This window comes from Mastigoproctus giganteus, chromosome 11, assembly GCF_048544385.1.
Source record: "Mastigoproctus giganteus isolate SK-2022 chromosome 11, ASM4854438v1, whole genome shotgun sequence".
In the NCBI taxonomy this organism is placed as follows: domain Eukaryota; kingdom Metazoa; phylum Arthropoda; class Arachnida; order Uropygi; family Thelyphonidae; genus Mastigoproctus; species Mastigoproctus giganteus.
In genome coordinates, this window is record NC_143585.1 from 137,691,219 (window position 1) to 137,711,870 (window position 20,652).

Sequence of the window (20,652 nt, forward strand, 5' to 3'; positions counted from 1 at the left end):
AAGCCCATTGACCCAATTTTACTATATCTTGTTGCAGTAGCTCACCATGATGACTGTTGTTAACCACCTTGCCAACCATTGTATCATCTGCAAACGTGGACATTAAGCCTCATATACTTTTAGCTGTACAGAGAAATAGTGGGCTGGCAAATCAGAATGTCTCATAATGGGGAATTTTAACTTTCAGGTGTTGACTGGAATTTGTGGGTTGGTCACTCACACCCTGGCAAGACTTTTATCCTAGCAATATTCGATCCGGTTATCAGTAGTGATTTTTCATGCATTTAAGAATCTTCGGGTAAAAGACCCACTGGGTGGCAGCAATCACAGTTTGCTAATGTGAAATGTAATTTAATTAAAGACAACTACTGTCAAGAGTAAAGGAAAAGGCTTTTGCTTTCGTAAGGGTGACTACAGTGGTCTCAGATAGTTTTTAAATTATGTGCAGTGAAACCAACTGATGATGTTACCAACAGCAAATTCTAAATGGGAAGTATTCGGAGTAGTAATTAAAGAAGCTACTAGGTTTTTTATACCAATAAAGAAATACTGTTCGATGCTTACACCTAAATGGACGTCAGATGAAGTACTGAGACATCTTTCAGAGAAGAGAAGTGCATAGGATGCATATAAATTATCAGGTGATATAGAAGCATATGGTAGATATAAAATAATCTGTAATCAAATCACAAAGGTTAGGCAAGCTAAGGCAGATTATGAGAAGTCTCTAGCAAATAATGAAAAGAAAAACAGCAAAGACTTTTATGCTTATATTAACAGTAAGAAGGGGTTGAATCACATTGGGCCGCTTGGTGACTACGTTTTTAACTATTGATGACCCTGCTCAGGTTGGGTCATCATTTGAATAGGTATTTTGCAGCTACATTCACACATGATGAATTCTTTAGGAAAGGGGATGCCAGAAGTTTATAAAACTCCAATGAGGAGCTAAATGACTTTGTGATAACTGAAAGGAAAGTGCAGGAGAAATTGTTGAAGATGGACATAAAAAAGGCAGCTGGGGTGAATGAAATCTATCCAGTTATATTAAGGGAGGTGGCTGCAGAGGTAAACAGACCTTTAGCCATAATTATGAGAGCATCCTTGGATTAAAGGGAGGTTCCCGTGGATTAAGGTTAATTAAAATTAGGTTGTAGCAAGCAAACTGAAGTCTGGGTGTCGTGGATACAGACTTAGCTTTGTAGTTTGCCTGGCCCAAAGCAGTGCACTGGCAGTGGTTACTGTAATTTGTCAAACCTAGTTAGCCCCACCCCTCATATTATCACTTGTCATGGAGGATTATTTTGTTGTCAGACTTGGTTTGAAAAGTGAATGAAAACAGATTATCAAGGAAGCTTAAAAGGATAGAAAAGAATCATTTCACTATTTGCATATCCATTCTGTATACCAGCAGTTGATAACCTGTTTGTATGGTGCATCTGTCCAGTTTCTGCAATGTCTGATCTCTATAAAATAATGCAGAAACTTTTAACATAAATTTCCCAGCAGCTGAGTATTAGTTGTAGATAAGTATTATTTATGGCAGAAAATGCCTTTTAATATACAGGGTCATCGAAAAAGGTGTCCGTGATTTCCCTTTTGGTTATCTTCGGAAATATTTGATCGATTTCTGTAATTGTAGCAGCAAACAGTGTGGTAACTCAAAAATGACCTTGGCTGTGCCGTGTGTGCGCGTGCGTGTGTGTGCAGAATGACTCATGCATGCGCAGCCTCAGTCAGTGTCAATAAGATGGCCATGCAACAGAAAGTGCAATGTGTGTGTGTTGTGATGCTGCACTGTTATGATAGATTTAAATTCAGCATACCACAACACACACACAGTGCTTTCTGTTGCACAGTGGCCATCTTATTGACACTGACTGAGATGGTGCATGTAGGAGTCATTCTGCACACACTCACGGCACAGCCAAGGTTCAGGTGTTAAGTAAAACTTAGTGAGTTACCACACTGTTTGCTGCTATGATTACAGCAATTGATCAAATATTTTCGAAGATAATTAAAAGGGAAATCATGGACACATTTTTCGACGACTCTGTATATAATACTGTTATAATTATTGTGTAGTTCCCACTTGACTCAAAGGATAACACCTTGTATTATTGTCTCAGGAACATTTAGATTTATAGCAGCCATTGTATCTTGATTTGAATATTCTTAAGCATTATTGTTCCTCATGGTTTATTTTTGTGAACCTTTTCTGAAGAAAACTGAAGGAAAAATCTGATACAGACAGATCAAGAGACCAGAGTGGTAAGTTGCCATTAATGAACCATGATCTGGTCATGGTTTAGAAACATTTCTTGAAGCAGTGCCATTGTTTACTTTACATTCACCATTCTGTTGAAACCAAAGGGAAGTGTCTTTGGAAGTGTTTAAATTGCAGTTGCAGGAGTGCTTTATGATTTTTACATAACGTGGACCAAGTCTGTCTGTAAATATTTTACCCGTTAAAATGATAATAAAATGATTTATATATAGAATGTGTTTTATTCAAATTTCTAATGGAGACAAGAAATTTTTAATTCTTACTGAAATTATATCATTTAATTTTTAAATTTAAGTTTAAAAATATAATTTATTTAAAATAAGTTTATTATAATAAATTTATTTAATAATTAATTATTTCTGATTAAGTGATTTTATTACACAATATAATAGCATAGCTTAATTTAATTTATTATGATACTCACCTTTTTATAATCTGCATTGATGTTGGAATAAATTGGATGATAATTTTAAATTTAAGTTAGCATGAATGAGTTAGGATTTAAAAACAGAATTAAAATGTGCGTAAGGAAGTAGAAGTGCACGTCTTCGTCCTTGGTTGTTGTTGAAATTTGAAACGATTTAAGTTATACGGTTGGAAACAGAAGGCCAATAGTCCATAATAAGTGGCTTTCATTTTACATGTCTTCAGTTGGCAATGGTAGAATGAGAGTAAACGCATGTATTTAAGAAGACTAAGTACCCGTGATGCTCCTGGATACTGGAGCATCATATTGGAAAATTTATATTATATTATATTATATTGTGTCAGTTATAAATGGTACTTTAAGAGATCTACAATTTTCGAATTGTGATTTTATTATGTATATCAATACAAAAAATTTCATTTCTGGGAAAACTGAAACTTTCAATAGAAATTTTCATTTATATAACTGGTATATCTGATATTTATTTTTATTTTACTTTTTTTTTCCTTTTACAGATATAGTACTATTCAGATATAGAGTATAAAAAATGAAATGAGAAAGGATCACTTAGTGTTTGTATTGGTAACCATTAGTGTTTCTCTACTCTTTGTTCAGATTCTTATTTTGCAATCTTTGATTGCAAAGGTAAGTTTGATTAAAAAAAAAAAAAAAAAATTCATAATAGAAATTTATAGCCTAGAAATAAAATGCATAAAAGTGCTGATATCTTGTAAACTTCATAGAACATGAAGTTTATAATATATATTACCTTGGACATAATGCCTCATGTACAAAACCCACTAATAATTAAGGATTATTAACAGGACTATTGAGTCATTGTCTATTATCCAAGTATGGAACACATTTTACCTTTCTGCAGATGGCCATTTCACTTGTTATTGGCACTTCCTTGATGGGGAGCTAAGTATGAAAGAAAGAAATGAATGATGTGGATGCAAAATACTCATTCAGGTTGTTAGCACCCTGAGCAGGATCATCAATATCAAGTGAACCAATTTGATTCATCCCCTTCCTTCTAGTGTTTATATTTCTTTTCATCCTTCATCAAAGATTTTTCGTAATCTTCCTTGGCATAACTAACCTCCTTTGTGACTTGATTACAGACTAGTTTATATCTATCATAGGTATCTGTGTTGCTTGATAATTATATGCATCCCATGCATTTTTCTTCTCTGCCACAAGTCTCATTAGGTCATCTGACATCCATTTAGGCCTAAACCTTGAAGAGTATTTCTTAGTTGGTATGAAAAGCCTAGTAGCTTCTATGATTAATTCCTTGTGAATGTTTCCCATTTAGAATTTGCTGATGGTAACATCATCAGTTGGTCTCACTGTATAGAAAATGAAAACTGTCTGAGATCACAGTAGTCACCTTTTTGAAAGCAAAAACCCCCTCCCTTTACCCTTGATGGTAGTTACATCTTTAAGTAAATCCCAAATTAAAACACTGTGATCATTGCCACTTAGTAGTTCTTTTATCTGCAGATTCTTAATGCATGAATAATCACTGGTGATAATCAGATCGAATATTCTCTCTCTTGTAGCCTCTATAGCATGCTACTGTAGACAACAGTCATCCAATAAATCCATAAAAGTTTTTCTAGTCTGTGAGTGACCAATCCACAGGTTCCATCAATATCTGGAAAGTTAAAATCCTGATAGTTTAATGCTTATATATAAATAATATATTTTTTTTCCTGCAGAATTCATAAAGTTTGCATAGAAAATGACATGTAGAAAACATCAGATTTTTAATTTTTCAAATTTTTCATTAAAAAATATATTTTTAATTAGGATTGCATTTCATTAGTAAAAGGCAAAGCATGTATACTCTAAGCAGATTCCCCATGGGAAAAAAAAATTTCAGAAATAAAAAAGAAAGTTGGGCAACCCTGTCTGGGCCCATGTGAGGAGTTGTTACAATTGGAAATGACCATTACCAATTGTAATATATATATAAAATTTATATATATTACTGTAAAAGCCTGAAATCTGATATAACTTAAGATTTACCAGTTTGTGTTTGGTAAAAGTTTACTTTTCTTTATTTCCAACTGTTATTACTTTGCTACTGCAAGTTTGTTTTGATAACAGGAGGATGAAGGTAATTTATAAAACCAACAATTCAAAATACACTTTAGCGTCAGTTATCCAGAATAATTGATGTCAGACCTCCTCCAGATAGCCAAATTTTCCGGATGATCGAATTGTAAGGTACAATTAAATAAATTTAAATCCTACCTTACGATTAAATTAAATAATTAAGATTAATTAAATAAAAAAAATTATAAATCGATCTTGGAAAACAGAAACATCCATCCAGGCATTTTTATGATTTTTATACAAAACAGGAACATTAGAAAGATTTTTAAATGCTCTTGGTTTTTTCAACTTACTCATAACGAGTACAGACACATAGCAATTGTAACTCGCTCTTTTCTCATCGTAAAACCTGGTACAGGCATTTCTCTTTTAGTGGCTAGGGTTTTTCTCGGTAGTGCTTTCCCTAATAAGCCCATCTCGTCAACACTATAAAAACATTTTCTTTCTTGTTCTCTCTCATTCGTCTGCAGAAAGTTTCTCGCTTTGAATATCTAGTTCATGTATACTGTATCTCGGTTTAAAGTTTTTCAGCCAACCTGTGCTTGTAAAATCTTCACTACCTCTTAATTTTCAATGAAAATCCAATGCTTTTTTATATAACATTGGGCTAGACACTGGTTAACCTAAACTTTGCTTCTGAAGAAACCACAAATTAAGTGTACTCTGTGAAGTGGCATTTTCAGGTTTCGACATTGTCTTTTTCCTGCTAGATCCTCCCTCACTATCCATGATCGATACAAATTCTGTTATAGTGTATTAAAATTTGAGGGACTTCAACAATTTACGACGACATCTTGATGTAAATTGTTGAAGGCCCTCACATTAAACTCTTTGGAGTGATTTCTTAAATTTTCACTTTTTCTAATTCTATTAATAATTTCCATTTTTTGTTGCAATGTTAAAACTATGCGTTTTCTTTTCATTTACATTTTACCGTAAAAAAATGAAAATAATTATAAATTGCACAGTTTCAGGGCAATATTATTCTTACCAAATCTGGAGCTAAACTAATCTGAAATTCACTCATGGTTTCCGAGAAAGTCCAGTAGTCTCTGATATTTTTCTAAAGCACATTTCTGAAGGTCGCTTAGAATTCTAGCGGTCACAACCATAAAACAACAAAAACAATTTGCAGTTTTTGGTTTATTGGGCTTTTTGTTTGTACAATCAGTTATAAACTGGTAGTAAACTCAATCTTTCGCTTATTAGAATCAAAATTCAATTTGCAAACGTGATCACTATACCTGATGCTTACTGTACTACCGTTAATAAAAAAAAAAAGAGAAGAAAGATCAACCTTTCAAATTATTCCAGAAAATCAACGTTCTACTGTAGTAAAGTTATTTTTTTTAGGAGTTGCCTTCACAAATTTTAGTGTTTTGTAGAAGCATAAACAGATATAATATAATACCTTATATGTTGTTACATATAATCACTATAAATTATATGTTGGGTTAGATGATCTGCACAAATTTTTTGCTGAAATATTTTCATGTGCAAACGTATTTGGAATCATTATCCTACAGAAAGAGACATACCTCACAGCTCCTGTTACTTTGATTTCTTCAGTTATTACATGCCATGCTGTCAACCATTTCTGCACCAGAAAGCGCAAGTGACTTAATTTCATGTTCTTATTTTATTGTTGTAACCTTTCTTTTTCCTTTCAGCAGAATTAATTTTCTTTAAAATAATATTAAAAAAAGCACAGAATTTAAAAAATATTTTAATGTTTTATTAAGAAAAAAGTTAGGTACAATAATTGTGTTAATCTAGTAAGAAAAGATATATTGGCATACTGCAAGTAAAATAAAAAAAATCCAAAAACATTTTCCATACATAAAAAAACAAAGTTAGTTACCTGTCAGATGCCTTTGACCCACATTGCAACAGACTGGAGAGTGATCACTACCAGGTTAAGAGCATAAACACACACATATACAGTAGATGCTGTTAGTTGCTTCCATTTTTCAAGTTCATAAACTGTTATGGGTGAAAAATTTCAAAATTGAGAGCAGCACCCATTTAGTCCTATGTCAAAATAGTAAAAAGAACTGTTAGTATTATCCATATAGTGCAAGGAAGTCACAGACTTTTGCACCACTGGTACTGGCCAAAAAAAAAAAAAAAAGATAAGAAAATACAAATTATGCTCTTCACATAGGTAACTGTCTAGTAGACCTTTGAATTTCTTCAAACTGTTGGCCTCAGCTACCTGCAAAGGTGACTTGTTCTAGTAATCGACAACTCAGCTGAAAGAAAAATTCCTACAGTCTAGTCTAAACCTCTTCCCGTGTAATTTGAATTTATGGCCCATAGTTCTGGAATTCTTTATAACAGTGAAAATTCTGCCTTAATTATTTTTACTAATCCCTCTCAGAGCCTTATAAACCTCAGTCAGGTCCCCCTCTAAGGTGCTTGGTTGCCAAGATCAGTAGCCCACATAATTGAAGTCTTTTCTCATATGGTCATAATTGAAGTCTTTTCTCATACGGTCACCCTTTTGCCAATCTCATCATGTGCCATCTTTGGATGCTTTCAAGAAGCTCAATGTCTTTTTCAGATGATTTTTTCATACTTGGACAGAGTATTCCAAATACTTGCAATTGCCTTGTACAGTTTGATTATGCCCTCCCTACCTTTACAGGATTTGGTTCAGTAAATCACATTGATAGGACGGTGTGGGCTTTTCTGGCCACCTGTTTACACTGCTCAGAAAACTTCATATCTGCCCGTAACATAACTCCCAGATTCCTTTGGCATTAGCATTGGCATTAGTAGAGGCATTTGATGCAAGAAAGCAAGCTTATGCAGCATCAGCCAGAAAAAAAAATAAAATAAATGAATAAATAAATAAAAAATAACCACTTCCACTTCACCCCTATGTTCGTTCGAAATACCAGTCCAGCTGAGCCTTAAACTTATTTAGGCTATCAACTTCCATGGCAAGGGATGGAAGTCTGTTCCACCAACCAACCACCTGCTGGCTAAAGGCAAATTTCCGCACGTCTATCCTACATCTGTCTTTCCTCAATTTGAATTTATGCCCTCTCAGGTGATTATTCTGAGCAAGAGGAAGAATCCCATCAGCATTGAGCATGCTCAAACCATTCAAGGCTTTATACACCTCTATCAGATCACCTCGCTGGTGCCTAGTCTCCAGACACTGTAATATGCAAAACTTAAGCCTTTCTTCGTAAGAGCACCCCTTTGTTCTATTCACTAATCTTGTTGCCCTTCTCTGTACTTGTTCCAGCAGCTCTACATCCTTCTTGAAATGAGGCCTCCAGGCCTGTATACAGTACTCTAGGTGTGGCCTGACCATTGCCTTATACAAGGGAATAATCACCTCCTTATCCCTGCTAGAAAAATTCCTATATATCATTGACAATACACCATGAGCTACTCTTTCAGCCCGTCTGCACTGCTCAGAGAACTTCATATCTGCCTGCACAACCATCCCCAGGTCCCTTTCATTCTCTTCTACTGTCAGTGTAGTACCACAGAGTTGATACGTTGCTCTGGGGTTGCTGTTTCCCATATGTAGTACTACACATATGTCAATGTTAAACTTCATTTGCCACCTCTCAGCCCATCTGCTCAACCTTTCCAGATCCTGTTGCAGCAGCATAGTGTCAGTAGTGTCCTTGACAACCCTGCCAACCGTCGTATCGTCTGCAAACTTGGACATTAAGCTTGATATACCATCATCAATATCATTTATAAATACAGAAAACAATAATGGACCCAATACTGAACCCTGAGGGACTCCACTAATAACATTAGTCCACGATGAACAATGTCCATTGATTACCACTCTCTGTCTTCTCCCCCTCAACCACCCCTTTATCCATAGCAGCAATTTGCCTCCAGTGCCACACTGCTCCAATTTGTGCAGCAGTCTTCCATGTGTAACAGTATCAAAAGCCTTTCTAAGATCCAAGTATATAATATCAAAGTTATTCCCTGCATCCAGTTCTTTTGTGACTGCATCATAGTATCCAATCAAATTGGTCAAGCAAGGCTTCCCCTTAACAAAACCGTGCTGTGTCCGAGCTATAACTGAAGTCTTGTCTAGATGATCATGCAGTGCTTCTTTAACCAGTGCCTCCATTAATTTTCCGGGAACAGAAGTTAAACTCACAGGTCTATAATTACTTGTGTCAGCCTTTGATCCTCCTTTGTGAATTGGGGTCACATTTGCACATCTCCAGTCCATGGGTACCTCCCCTGAGTCCAAGGAAGCTCTCATAATTATGGCTAAGGGTTTGCTTACTTCCTTTGCTGCCTCCTTTAATATAGGATAGATCCCATCCACCCCAGGTGCCTTTCTTGTGTTTATCTTCAACAATTTCTCCTCCACTTTACTCTCAGTTATTACAAGATTCTCTAGCTTACTGCCAGAGTTGAATACACCTCTGGCATTCCCCTCGCTGAATAACTCCTCATGTGTGAATGTCGATGAAAAATATTCATTTAGTTTGTTAGCTACCTGAGCAGGATCATCAACAGTTGACCCATCGATATCAAGTGGACCAATCTGATTCATCCCCTTCCTTCTAGAGTTTACATAAGTAAAGAACTCTTTGCTGTTTTTCTTTGCATCCCTTGCCAAAGATTATTTCTCGTAATCTGCCTTCGTCTGCCTAACCTCCTTTGTAACTTGGTTACAGATCAACTTGTATCTATCATAGGCTTGTGTGTGACATGTTAATTTGTATGTATCCCTTGCATTTTCCTTCTCTGCCATATGTTTCATTAGTTCATCTGACATCCATTTAGGCCTAAACCTTGAACAATATTTCTTAGTTGGTATGTAAAGCCTAGTAGCTTTCATCCTCTTCTTTTTAATTCAGCCCTACCAAGTATATAAGTTATTTTGGCATTACTTTTCCCAAGTGTAAGACCTTGCATTTAGCTGCATTAAAACATAGCTGCAATTTCTCTGACCATTCTTGAAACCTGTTCAGGTCATTCTGAAGGAGTGCTACTTGACATTGATCATTGGCACTCTTCAAATGTTTTTTGGACATCATGTCCTTTATCCCTTTGTTGACGTCATTTATAAAAATCAGAAACAGTGTCCCAAGAAGTGACCCTTGGGGCTCTCTACTCTTCTGATGTTATACCAATCTGAAGAATATTCATTAATCACAACCTTCTGCCTTCTGCAGAGCAGAAGGTAGAGCAGATCTATCTTAGAATCTTTCCAATAATCCTAACATGTTCCAGTTTATACAGTAACCTCTCATGAGGGACTGAGTTAAATGTCTTGCTAAAATCCAATAAACTCCTCTCCAAAATTGTTCCCTACAACCAGCTCAAATGTGTTGAAATAACTTACAAAGTTAGTTAAACATGATTTTCCCTTAAAAAAAACCATGTTTTGCATCCTTCAGAATGTCATTTCTATCTAAATATCCTTGGATTGCACTCTTAATCATTACCTCTAAGATTTCCCTCCCACTGAATTCAGACTAACAGGTCTATAGTTACGATTCATTCTTAAAACTACCTTTATGTATTGGTGATACATTGACATTTCTCCAAATCAATAGGAATCTCTCTCAAGTTCAAAGATGACCTTGTAATTAACCTAAATGGTTCAATACACTGTCTGGCAGCCTTCCTCAAAATAACTGGGTATGTACCAGGAAGTTTAGGAACCTTACTTGCCTAAATGTAGGCTCAAAAATTTTTCTAATAAACAGTTTCAATTAGTACTAGTATTAGCCATATAGTGCAGGAGAAAGCAAAAGATTTTGTTGCACCAACCAAAAAAATAAAATAAATGATAAGAATGAAATAAGGCTAAAATAAAAAAAAGTAAATAAATCAAATAAAGGAAAATACATGGAAAGCATCTTTAGGTTCTGTACAACTGAACCTGACAAGTATTTCTTGTGTATAATTTTGAGTAAACAGTAACTGTTCACTTCCAAAACACTAATGTGAAAATGTGTCTATATCTAGAAAGGTACTGAAAGTTAAAGCCTTGAACCAGCAGTTGAAGCACATTTTATATTTCAAGCAGATATATATATTTTTAAATATTTTCAGATTTTATTATTTTGTACCAGTTTTATATATATATATTTATATTAGTGATAAAAAATAAAGTTAAAACGACAGTAACTGTAACTAATATTTATGGGTCAATGCAGTTGCAAGCAATCATGCAATACACCCATAATGTCTATAAAATATTAAGGATAATAGAAAAGGTAAATCAATCAAATAATAATACTATCAGGGACTTAAGAAAACGCAAAAAAAAAAAAAAAAAAAATTATCCCTTTTTACCAACAATCTAGATGACTTCAACTGGGGCCAACCACCCAGACTGAAGGCAAAAAACGACAAGAGGTTCTCTGTTTCTGTAATGATCAATATATGCTTAAATATCAATATATTTAAGTAATTTAAATCTAAACCAAATATAAACCAATATAGGCCAAGTATAAATTAAATGTAAATAAAAAGTTAAGAAATATTAGAATCAAATGTAAGAAATATAAGTAAAATATAAATGTAAGCATATATTAATCATTGTTGACCCGACAGAGACGTAATTTAATGATTAAAATAAGATTAAATATATAATACACACTACATATTTACCGTATCTAGGACATAATGTAACAGTCAACAAAATAATATGTGGTGCCCCTTATGTGATGGATATGGTAAAAATAAATATAAATAAATAATTAAATTTAAATTAACGCAAAGAGAAACATGCAGATAGTAAGAAGAAAAACTAAAGGAGTAGGAATAATAGAATCTGAACTCCACAAAGGCGAAGAATAGTGGTATAGATAAGAAATAATTTTTCCTACGTCCTTGGATTGCCCTAATAATTTCGGAGAAATAAAAATAAAGAGTGTAGGACAGCTTAAAGACATTACAAGATATAAGTTGTGGCTTGGGTATGCCTGGGATCGCAAACCCGTTCCTATAGTAGGACCCTGAGCTGAATTTGCATATTACCTCAGCGTGAACTTAAGTAAATTTAAATGAATTTAACTATATATATATATATATATATATATAGTTAAATTAATTTAAATTTAACTATATATAAAAAAAAAAAAATGATACACTGTAATTTGCAGGCCAGTGGGTACAAGTTTTCTACGCTGTAAGATACCAAGAATGCAAAGTGTATCCTATGTACATATATACATGGCACTAAATATGACAATTATATTGAAACAATAGGTTCAGAAAACAAATTTTTGAAATTAGTTATGCTTATCGCTTTCCTGAAATTATATTTCAGGTAAGCGATAGGGAAATTATTATTAATCAACTTGCCGTACAATGCTGTTATGTTTGCTGAACAGTTTTTATTATTATTGCAAATATAAGCAATCCTCAGACATTGAGATAAAATGATATTAGCATGTACTGATTTTGATATATTAGATCTCCAGTTTGTAAGGCTGACTACATTGAAATTAAATGCGTCTCTTTTATTATATATGTTTACGTCTATATTATTATTATGGAATATTTCTATATGAAGATCCAGGTAATTTGCTATAGTATCGGAACTATTAGTTTTTTCTAATACAAGTTCTTCTGGATATAATTTACTGTAATCCTGGACAAAATGTGGACAATTAAAAACACATAGATCATCTACGTATCTGTATATAAGTGGGTTATCTTGGAATGCTCTTTCTGTATAATATAGATAAAGGTTTGCGATTATGCTTGATGCTGGACTTCCCATAGGGGTGCCAGTCACTTGCAAGTATAACGATGTTCTGTCATATACATAATTATTAAAGATGCATAATTTTATTAGAGTATCCCAATAGGTTAAATCAACCTTTATAGCATTTTTATTTTCCAAATATAGTTTCTGAAGAACGACTTTTAAATTATCAAGATTAATGCTCGTAAATAGACTGTTAAAGTCAAATGTTTGTATTTGTTGAATATTGTTATTTTTTATTGCATTTATAATCGGTAAGGTATTATTTATTATAATAGTTTTATTTAAGTTATTGAATATAATTTTAAGTAACTTTTCTAATGTTTTTCCTGGAAATTTAGCATAACTATCTCTACATGATGTTATGAATCTAAAAGCAATAGGTGATTTATGAAATTTGGGTATGCCATATATAAATGGATATTTTAGGTTATTATACTTTAACTTTAATTTTTTATGCAATGCAATGAATTTTTTGATTATTATATTAGAGGAAGATGTTATCTGTTTATATGTTTGGCTAGAGGTGGTAGATGACTTTTATCAACCGGTGAAATACCACCACTTTGCCTATTGGAGGCTTGAAGTGGTGAAACCCATGTTTAGTCTCTAGAGCAATGTTTCCGGCATCCCCCCCCCCATACTTCTCCTTCAACCCATGCACGGTACTAAGTACTATAGGTTTTGATACCTTTCGGTGTTTGGGGTTTTCATAAAAAAAAAAAAAAAAAGACTGTAGTTCATTTTTTATAATTTCTATATAATATGATTTACATATGATTGCATATGATTCATATTTACATATGATTCCTACTCCTTTAGTTTTTCTTCTTACTATCTGCATGTTTCTCTTTGCGTTAAATTAAATTTAATTATTTATTTATATTTATTTTTACTGTATCCATCACATAGGGGGCACCACATATTATTTTGATGACTATTACATTATGTCCTAGATACGGTAAATATGTAGTGTGTATTATATATTTAATCTTATTTTAATTATTAAATTACGTTCTCTGTCGGGTCAACGATGATTAATATATGCTTACATTTATATTTTACTTATATTTCTTACATTTGATTCTAATATTTCTAAAATTTCTTAACTTTTTATTTACATTTGATTTATACTTGGCCTATATTGGTTTATATTTGGTTTAGATTTAAATTACTTAGCATATATTGATCATTACATCAACAGAGAACCTCTTGTCGTTTTTTGCCTTCAGTCTGGGTGGTTGGCCCCAGTTGAAGTCATCTAGATTGTCGGTAAAAAGCGATATTTTTTTTTTTTTTTTTTTTGTGTTTTCTTAAGTCCCTGATAGTATTATTATTTGATTTATTTACTTTTTCTATTATTTTCTATTATCCTTAATATTTTATATTAAGGATAATAGAAAATAATATTATCGGATATATATATATATATATATATATCCGATAATTCAAAATAACACAAAATAAAACATAAGCCAGTAGTATGGCAAAAAATGTAGAGCGAAAAATAACATAAAATAAAATAAACCAAACAGGGAGGGGGAAGTAAAGGTAATAAGACATAAACAGTAGCCGATAGTCCCCTATATATTTTAGCACTTTAAATCCAATTAATAAAACCGATATAAAATTTAAAATAATGCCAATTATAATATGATTTAGCAGTACCCCCCTCGAAGGTACCAGTTCAAAAAAACTTGAAATATCACCAAAAAAGGGATTAAAAGAACTACTAAAAGAAAAACAAAATATCAAAATAATAGACTGACCATTTTTTTGCCATACTGCTGGCTTATGTTTTATTTTGTTATTTTGAATTATCGGATACATTTGGGCTTCATGTGGAGGATGTGCATTTTGCTGCCTCTAATGATAGCTTAGCAAACTATACTAAGCAAACAAGCCAAACTCGACACCTGGAAGAGCTATATATACAATCTGTTCGGCACCAACAGAAAACCGGCAGAAACGCAACAACAAACACAGGAAGACAATCTCCACATATTAACATCTGAAGTGGAACATGCCATACGAATAACAAAGCCAGGCAAGGCCTGTGGACCTGATCAGATTCATGTGGAACTGCTGAAACAACTAGACTACAGCAACATCCAACAACTAACGAAATGGTTCAATCAAATCTACAACAACAACGACATTCCATCCGAATGGCTCCAATCCATCTTTGTGGCCCTAACAAAAAAGGCTACCAGCCGGAAATGCGAAGACTTCAGGCTGATCAGTCTAATGAGCCAGGTGCTAAAAGTCTTCCTCAAGGTGATTCAGCAAAGGATAAGATGTAAGTGCGAAAGTGCACTAGGAAACACACAGTTCGGATTCTGCAGGGGACTAGGCACCAGAGAAGCAATTTTCTGTTTACAAATATTGCTACAAAGGTGCTATGAACATCAAAAAGACGTGTATATATGTTTTATTGACTACGAGAAAGCCTTCGATTCAGTAGACCACGACCGCCTAATTGACCGACTGAGAAAACTTGGGCTTGAAAACAATGATATCAACTTTATTACAACTCTCTACTGGAATCAAACAGCCCGGCTTCGCTATGACAACGATCTGACAGACCCAATTCCAATAAAAAAAGGCGTCTGGCAAGGCTGTCCATTATCTCCCATTCTTTTTAACATCTATTTGGAAATGATCTTCGACCAAACACTGGCTGACAAGAACATCGGCATAAAAGTTAACGGACACTACATCAATAACTTAAGATATGCCGATGACACAGCACTAATAGCGGATTCAGAACAAGATTTACAGACCATCTTGAACGAAGTGGACATAGAAAACCAAGCATGGGGGCTACGAATCAACAAAAAGAAAACAAAGGTGATGAAGGTCAGCAGGACTGCAAGCAAAATCACGATCAAACTAAACAGCGAAAAATTAGAGCAAATACACCGCTTCAAGTATCTCGGAGTACTCATTGATGACCAGCTGAACCATGAGGCCGAAATCAAAAGCAGAATTGAACAAGCCAGGCAGGCATTCACCAAATGGAGAACCCTCCTCACCGACAGAAGCTTGAACATCGTGCTCAAATTACGCACATTGAAATGCTACATCTGGCCAATACTGCTCTACGGTGTAGAAACCTGGACTCTAACATCAGCCACTACAAAAAAGCTCCAGGCCTTCGAAATTTGGCTCTACCGAAGAATGCTGAAAATTCCGTGGACAGCCAAGATAACCAACGCAAAGGTCCTGCAGGACATGCACACGGAACGGGACCTGCTCAAAACCATCATCAGCAGGAAATGCAAATACCTAGGTCACATCGCTAGGAACCAACAAAAATATCACCTACTACCACTTATCCTGGAGGGAAAGATCGAAGGCAAGAAACGCCCAGGCAGACCGAAAATGGCATGGCTAGATAACATCAACACCTGGCTTCACATGACAACAGCACAAATTCTACACGCAGCGCTAGACAGAGAACAATATCAAAACGAAGTCACAAACGCCATTCGGCAGCATTGAAGAAGAAGAAGAATGATAGCTTAATATTTATTTATTTTCTTATTTTATGTTAAACTTTTAAGCCATTATTTAAATATATATATATATATATATATATATATATATATATATTGCTTAGTTTTTTTTTTTTTTTCTTTTAAGGAACAGAAAGAAGATACCTTAGATCCAACATGGGTATGCTTTGATATTTGTTATTTATTTTTTGCAACTTAATGTAGCTGGAAACAGTTACTAGTTAATAGTTATATATCAAACTGTGATATTTAATAGAAACAACAAAACATTATAATACACATCATTGAGTGTGTTTTCAATGCTGTTGTATATCTTTGCCCTTTTAAACAGCTTTTCCAACCTCACCTTTACTATGGTACTACTGCAGATCGGTTTGTAGCTGCCATAGCTTACTTTTTATTGTTTTTCACTGCTCTGTAGCTGTCTTATGCCATCTTTTTCTGCTTAGTTAGACTGGCCACTAAGGGGCAAATTGAAATCAATCATAATAAAACATTCCCACTTTCTCACTAGTTCCACCTGCATGTAGGGGCTTTTGTCATACTTCTTACAAACTTCCAGTTGGTAGCTTACCACTATTTTCATTTACTTTCATTTACTCTTTTTGGCTGATGCTGTATAAGCTTGCTTTCTTGCATCATATGCCTCAACTAATGCTAATAACTGATGTTAACTTTGCATCCAACTACTTCACACTACTTAGTACTTATGCATGCAGTACAGAATTACTAAATCTGGGAAAGCTTGCTCAAACTGCTTGTCATGAGAAGCATGACCACTCCTCTCCCATTTTGCTGCTCCACTCTGTCCTTTCTAAAGATAATGTACACATCATAGCAAAACTAGTCATTCCCTATTTGGATGTGATGCTACATTTCTGTTTTTCAGTATTAGCAATGTTAACAAGGAGTTTGAATTCACTAATCTGATTGACAACTCTCCCAGTTCCTTGAGGTTATTTATGTTAGCTTCCCATTTATATGAATCATTGCTACCCTTGGTACTGTTGCATCAACAACCAAGAACATTTGAGAACAGTGCAAGTTTTAATTTGACCCATATCATTAGATCAGGGTTTCCCAAACTTTTTCAGACTTCAGCCCCCTTTTAGAGCACATATTTAATCAGTGCCCCCCATAAAGTCAGTCAAAAATGCGACATTGAAAATTAAATTTTAATAAAAAACTATTTAAAATTTAAGCATTTATTTTATAAACAAAAATATAATTGTACAACAGTATCTAAAAGTACTTGATTTATTAATATAAAAATAATTAATGTGCAGGATGGGTCTGATGCCACAAGACTAATTTTTCCACATCTGGCTCAATATTAGTAAGTAGCATCCTTAAATCGCCCCATTCTGCTATTTGTAGTCGGTTTCTCTTTTTCGTCAAAAGGTCCGTAATGGCACTAAATCCATGTTCAACTAAATATGACGCTGGAAACGCAATTAGGAACTTTTTTACAATGGCCCATAATCCAGGATAAAGATTTGTAATTTGTTGCTGCAACCAGAAATGATGGTATCCATTCTTAAATTTGATCTTCAACTCATCATTGGTTTTTAATTGAATCGATTCTTCTTGTAATTGCATTACTGTTTCCTCAACATGTGAAAATGGGTCTAAAACCCAATCTGGAATCTTCATAGCGAGAATATCTTCAAATCGTTCGGAAAAGTCCTTATGTAATGCTTCCAAATGATGACAGTAGACTTGAATGTCATCATCGTATATTTCTGTCTTTTCCTTGAGTGCTGAAAGACTTGGAAATTGGTAAAATTCTCCATGTCCCAAATTACGTTTGAACAGAACAAACATTTGAAACAAATGCAGATATAACAGCCTTGGCTTTAATCAAATTCAGTTCATCTCCTTGCAGCTGCAAATTCATTTCATTAAACTTTAAATATAAATCTGACATATAAGCCATGTCACTTTTAAACTTTTTCAAGTTGTCTTGCAGGGAAGCATCTTTGTTTTCAAAGAATTCTAAAAATGTCTCAAAAAGACTATAAAAGCGACTCAGACAGGCGCATTGAGAGAATTGTTTCTGATTTTGTTAATTGCTGTGATGACGTATTTGCAATGAGCAATGCAAGCGATCACTAAGTTTTTTTTTTGCAGCTAAATGTCAATGAATCGTGCAATGCACCGCCATTACATTCGGCACCAACTTTTTTAAGTGTGCAATGAATCCATGATGGCAGCTCACCATCAACGGAGCTCCATCAGTTGCAGTTGTCATTATATTCGTAAGAGGAATCTCCTTTTCTTTAAAAAACTCTTCCACAACAAGAAATATTGACTCTCCTTTAGTATCTGTTACCAAATGTCTGGCAAATAATAACTCTTGAGTTAATTTTTCTTCTTTTATAAACCAAATGTAAGCTAACAGTAAGGCTTCATTCCCTGGTAGAGTTGATTCATCCAGTTGTAACGAAAATTGGATAGTCTTCAAAAAATTGCATAATGTGTCTTCTACATCCTTGCCCATTTTGTCAATTTGTCATTGTACTGTATTATTGCTCAAAGGAATTTTCTTGATTATATCAGTTGCTGGCTTGTGCAACACGGTACATAGAATCTCACTAACAGCTGGTAGAATTAATCCTTCACCAATAGTATGTGGCTTTCCAGATTTGGCAATCAGCAATGAAATGTAAGAGGCACGTAACCCATCATTTTCTTGCTTAGATGCATCTAAAAACATACTTGACAATGTCGGCTGTTTGCAAAATTGGTCTCGAAGTGCTTGAAAATAAGATAAATCTTTATTTGTGTTGTCAGCATGAATTTTTTTCAAATGCTCTCCTAATCTTGAAGGTTTCATAAATTTATTCGAAAACACTTTTTTGGCAAATCAGGCACATTGGTAATAGCTTGTTTGCAGGTGTTGGAATGAAGCCATATTTTAAATATTCGATACTATTACTGCCTACATTCCTTCTTTGGTTCTGCCATGGTTTATATCTGTAAAAAATATGTAAAAAATATATTGTTATAGATATATGTATTATTATTTATTTTATATATTATTTATTAAATAAGATAACGCTATCACTGTGCTTAACGCCAGTAACAGTTTTACGAACAACCACTAATTTTTCTAATAATTTCATATTGAACTGATCAGTCTCTCCAATAGTTATGTCTCTCCAATGATCAGTCCTTATGTAATGCTTCCAAATGATGACAGTAGACTTGAATGTCATCATCGTATATTTCTGTCTTTTCCTTGAGTGCTGAAAGACTTGGAAATTGGTAAAATTCTCCATGTCCCAAATTACGTTTGAACAGAACAAACATTTGAAACAAAATTCTACAAAGAAAGAAAAAAATGTACTTACGAAATGTCTGGATCTGGGTAGAGTAATAATACCAATAACAATACATAGCACACTATGTATTGCTGCTACCGCCACATGGAGAATGCCGCAAAAAGGTGTAGCAGTAATAGCAATAGCACATGCACAGCATCAAAGAGCACAAGGTCTGTACATACAAAACCGGCAGACGCGCACCAGTTGATTGAAGGCTAGCCTCAGGAAGGATTATATTTATAGTATTCTGCGCTGGACTTGACAGAACATGCATGATCGCTTGTTGCATCGTGCTAACTTCATGCGTGTTTAGTCCTGTTTAATTGTCCCAAAGAACGAAACACTGGACTTGACAGAGCCTGTGCGAGTGCTCACCACATCGCACATGTTTAGTCCTGTTTAGTCTGCTCGATTCATAGGGTTGCAACTTGCATGTTTTCTCGCAATGTTACATCAAATGCGAGAAGCACTATTTCGATACCTCTTACACATAAAGTCGTGTGCCCGAAAAGCTAATTTTACAGTAGAGCTGTTTGACGTTTAATGGTAAGCTTTTTGTTTCAAAATAAATTTATGTTGATTTAGTTGTGATTAAATTAGTTAAATAAGTTAATAGAATTCTTTAAATCAGAAAAATGGAAAATATTTGAACTTCAAACAGCTCTACTGTAAAATCAGCTTTTCAGACATATAACTTTATGCATAGGAGGTATTGATTTGTATTCTTTCCCCTTTTGAGCAGCCGTGCATCCCCTTGCCATCCAATGCCCCTTATCACCCTCTGGCCTTCCAGCGCCACTTTGAGTTTTCTAGCTCCCCCAAGGGGGCAGTAGTGCCCATTTTGGGAATCACTGTATTAGATGAACACATCTATATTACTATTATCCTTCCTCAGACAAGCAGTTTACTTGAACCCTTATGGTATCCTCAATGATAGTGGCTATAACACTTGCACCACCTTTATTCACAGAGGAGCAGCACCCATGGGGTATCTATAGAAAAGGCATGCAACAAAAACTGAACATTTACGAGACAGAGCCGAGAGACATTAAGACATGGGGCATTAATAAACTTGACTGCTTCTTTTGAATAGAATCTAGGAGCCTCACAGAGGTTTTGGGTTTACTACCTAGAAGTGGGAACAATATTCTGTGGTAGGTCAGATTTGAGATTTTTACAGTGAGAAGTTGTTTAGAATAAAAGTAACACCAAAAGAAAAAGAGAAAACCCAGTTCTTTAGATGCAGA

At 34.4% G+C, this 20,652-nt stretch overlaps 2 protein-coding genes across 2 annotated transcripts; both read right to left on the reverse strand.

Annotated features, from left to right (window-relative positions):
- Positions 1-17,354: 17,354 nt before the first annotated feature.
- On the reverse strand, positions 17,355-18,579 carry LOC150078462 (protein ZBED8L-like). The gene is given in 3 exon segments (XM_090384574.1): positions 17,355-17,897; positions 17,899-18,135; positions 18,298-18,579. Coding segments are annotated over 3 exon segments (1,062 nt in total).
- A 12-nt stretch (positions 18,580-18,591) lies between these two features.
- On the reverse strand, positions 18,592-18,915 carry LOC150078463 (protein ZBED11-like). The gene has a single exon (XM_090384575.1). The coding sequence runs from the start codon at positions 18,913-18,915 to the stop codon at positions 18,592-18,594; it is 324 nt and encodes a 107-aa protein (XP_090240701.1).
- Positions 18,916-20,652: the final 1,737 nt, after the last annotated feature.

Coding starts and splice junctions, on each gene's coding strand:
- LOC150078463 (XM_090384575.1), bottom strand. CDS start 18,915: ATGAAACCTTCAAGATTAGGAGAGCATTTGAAAAAAATTCATGCTGAC.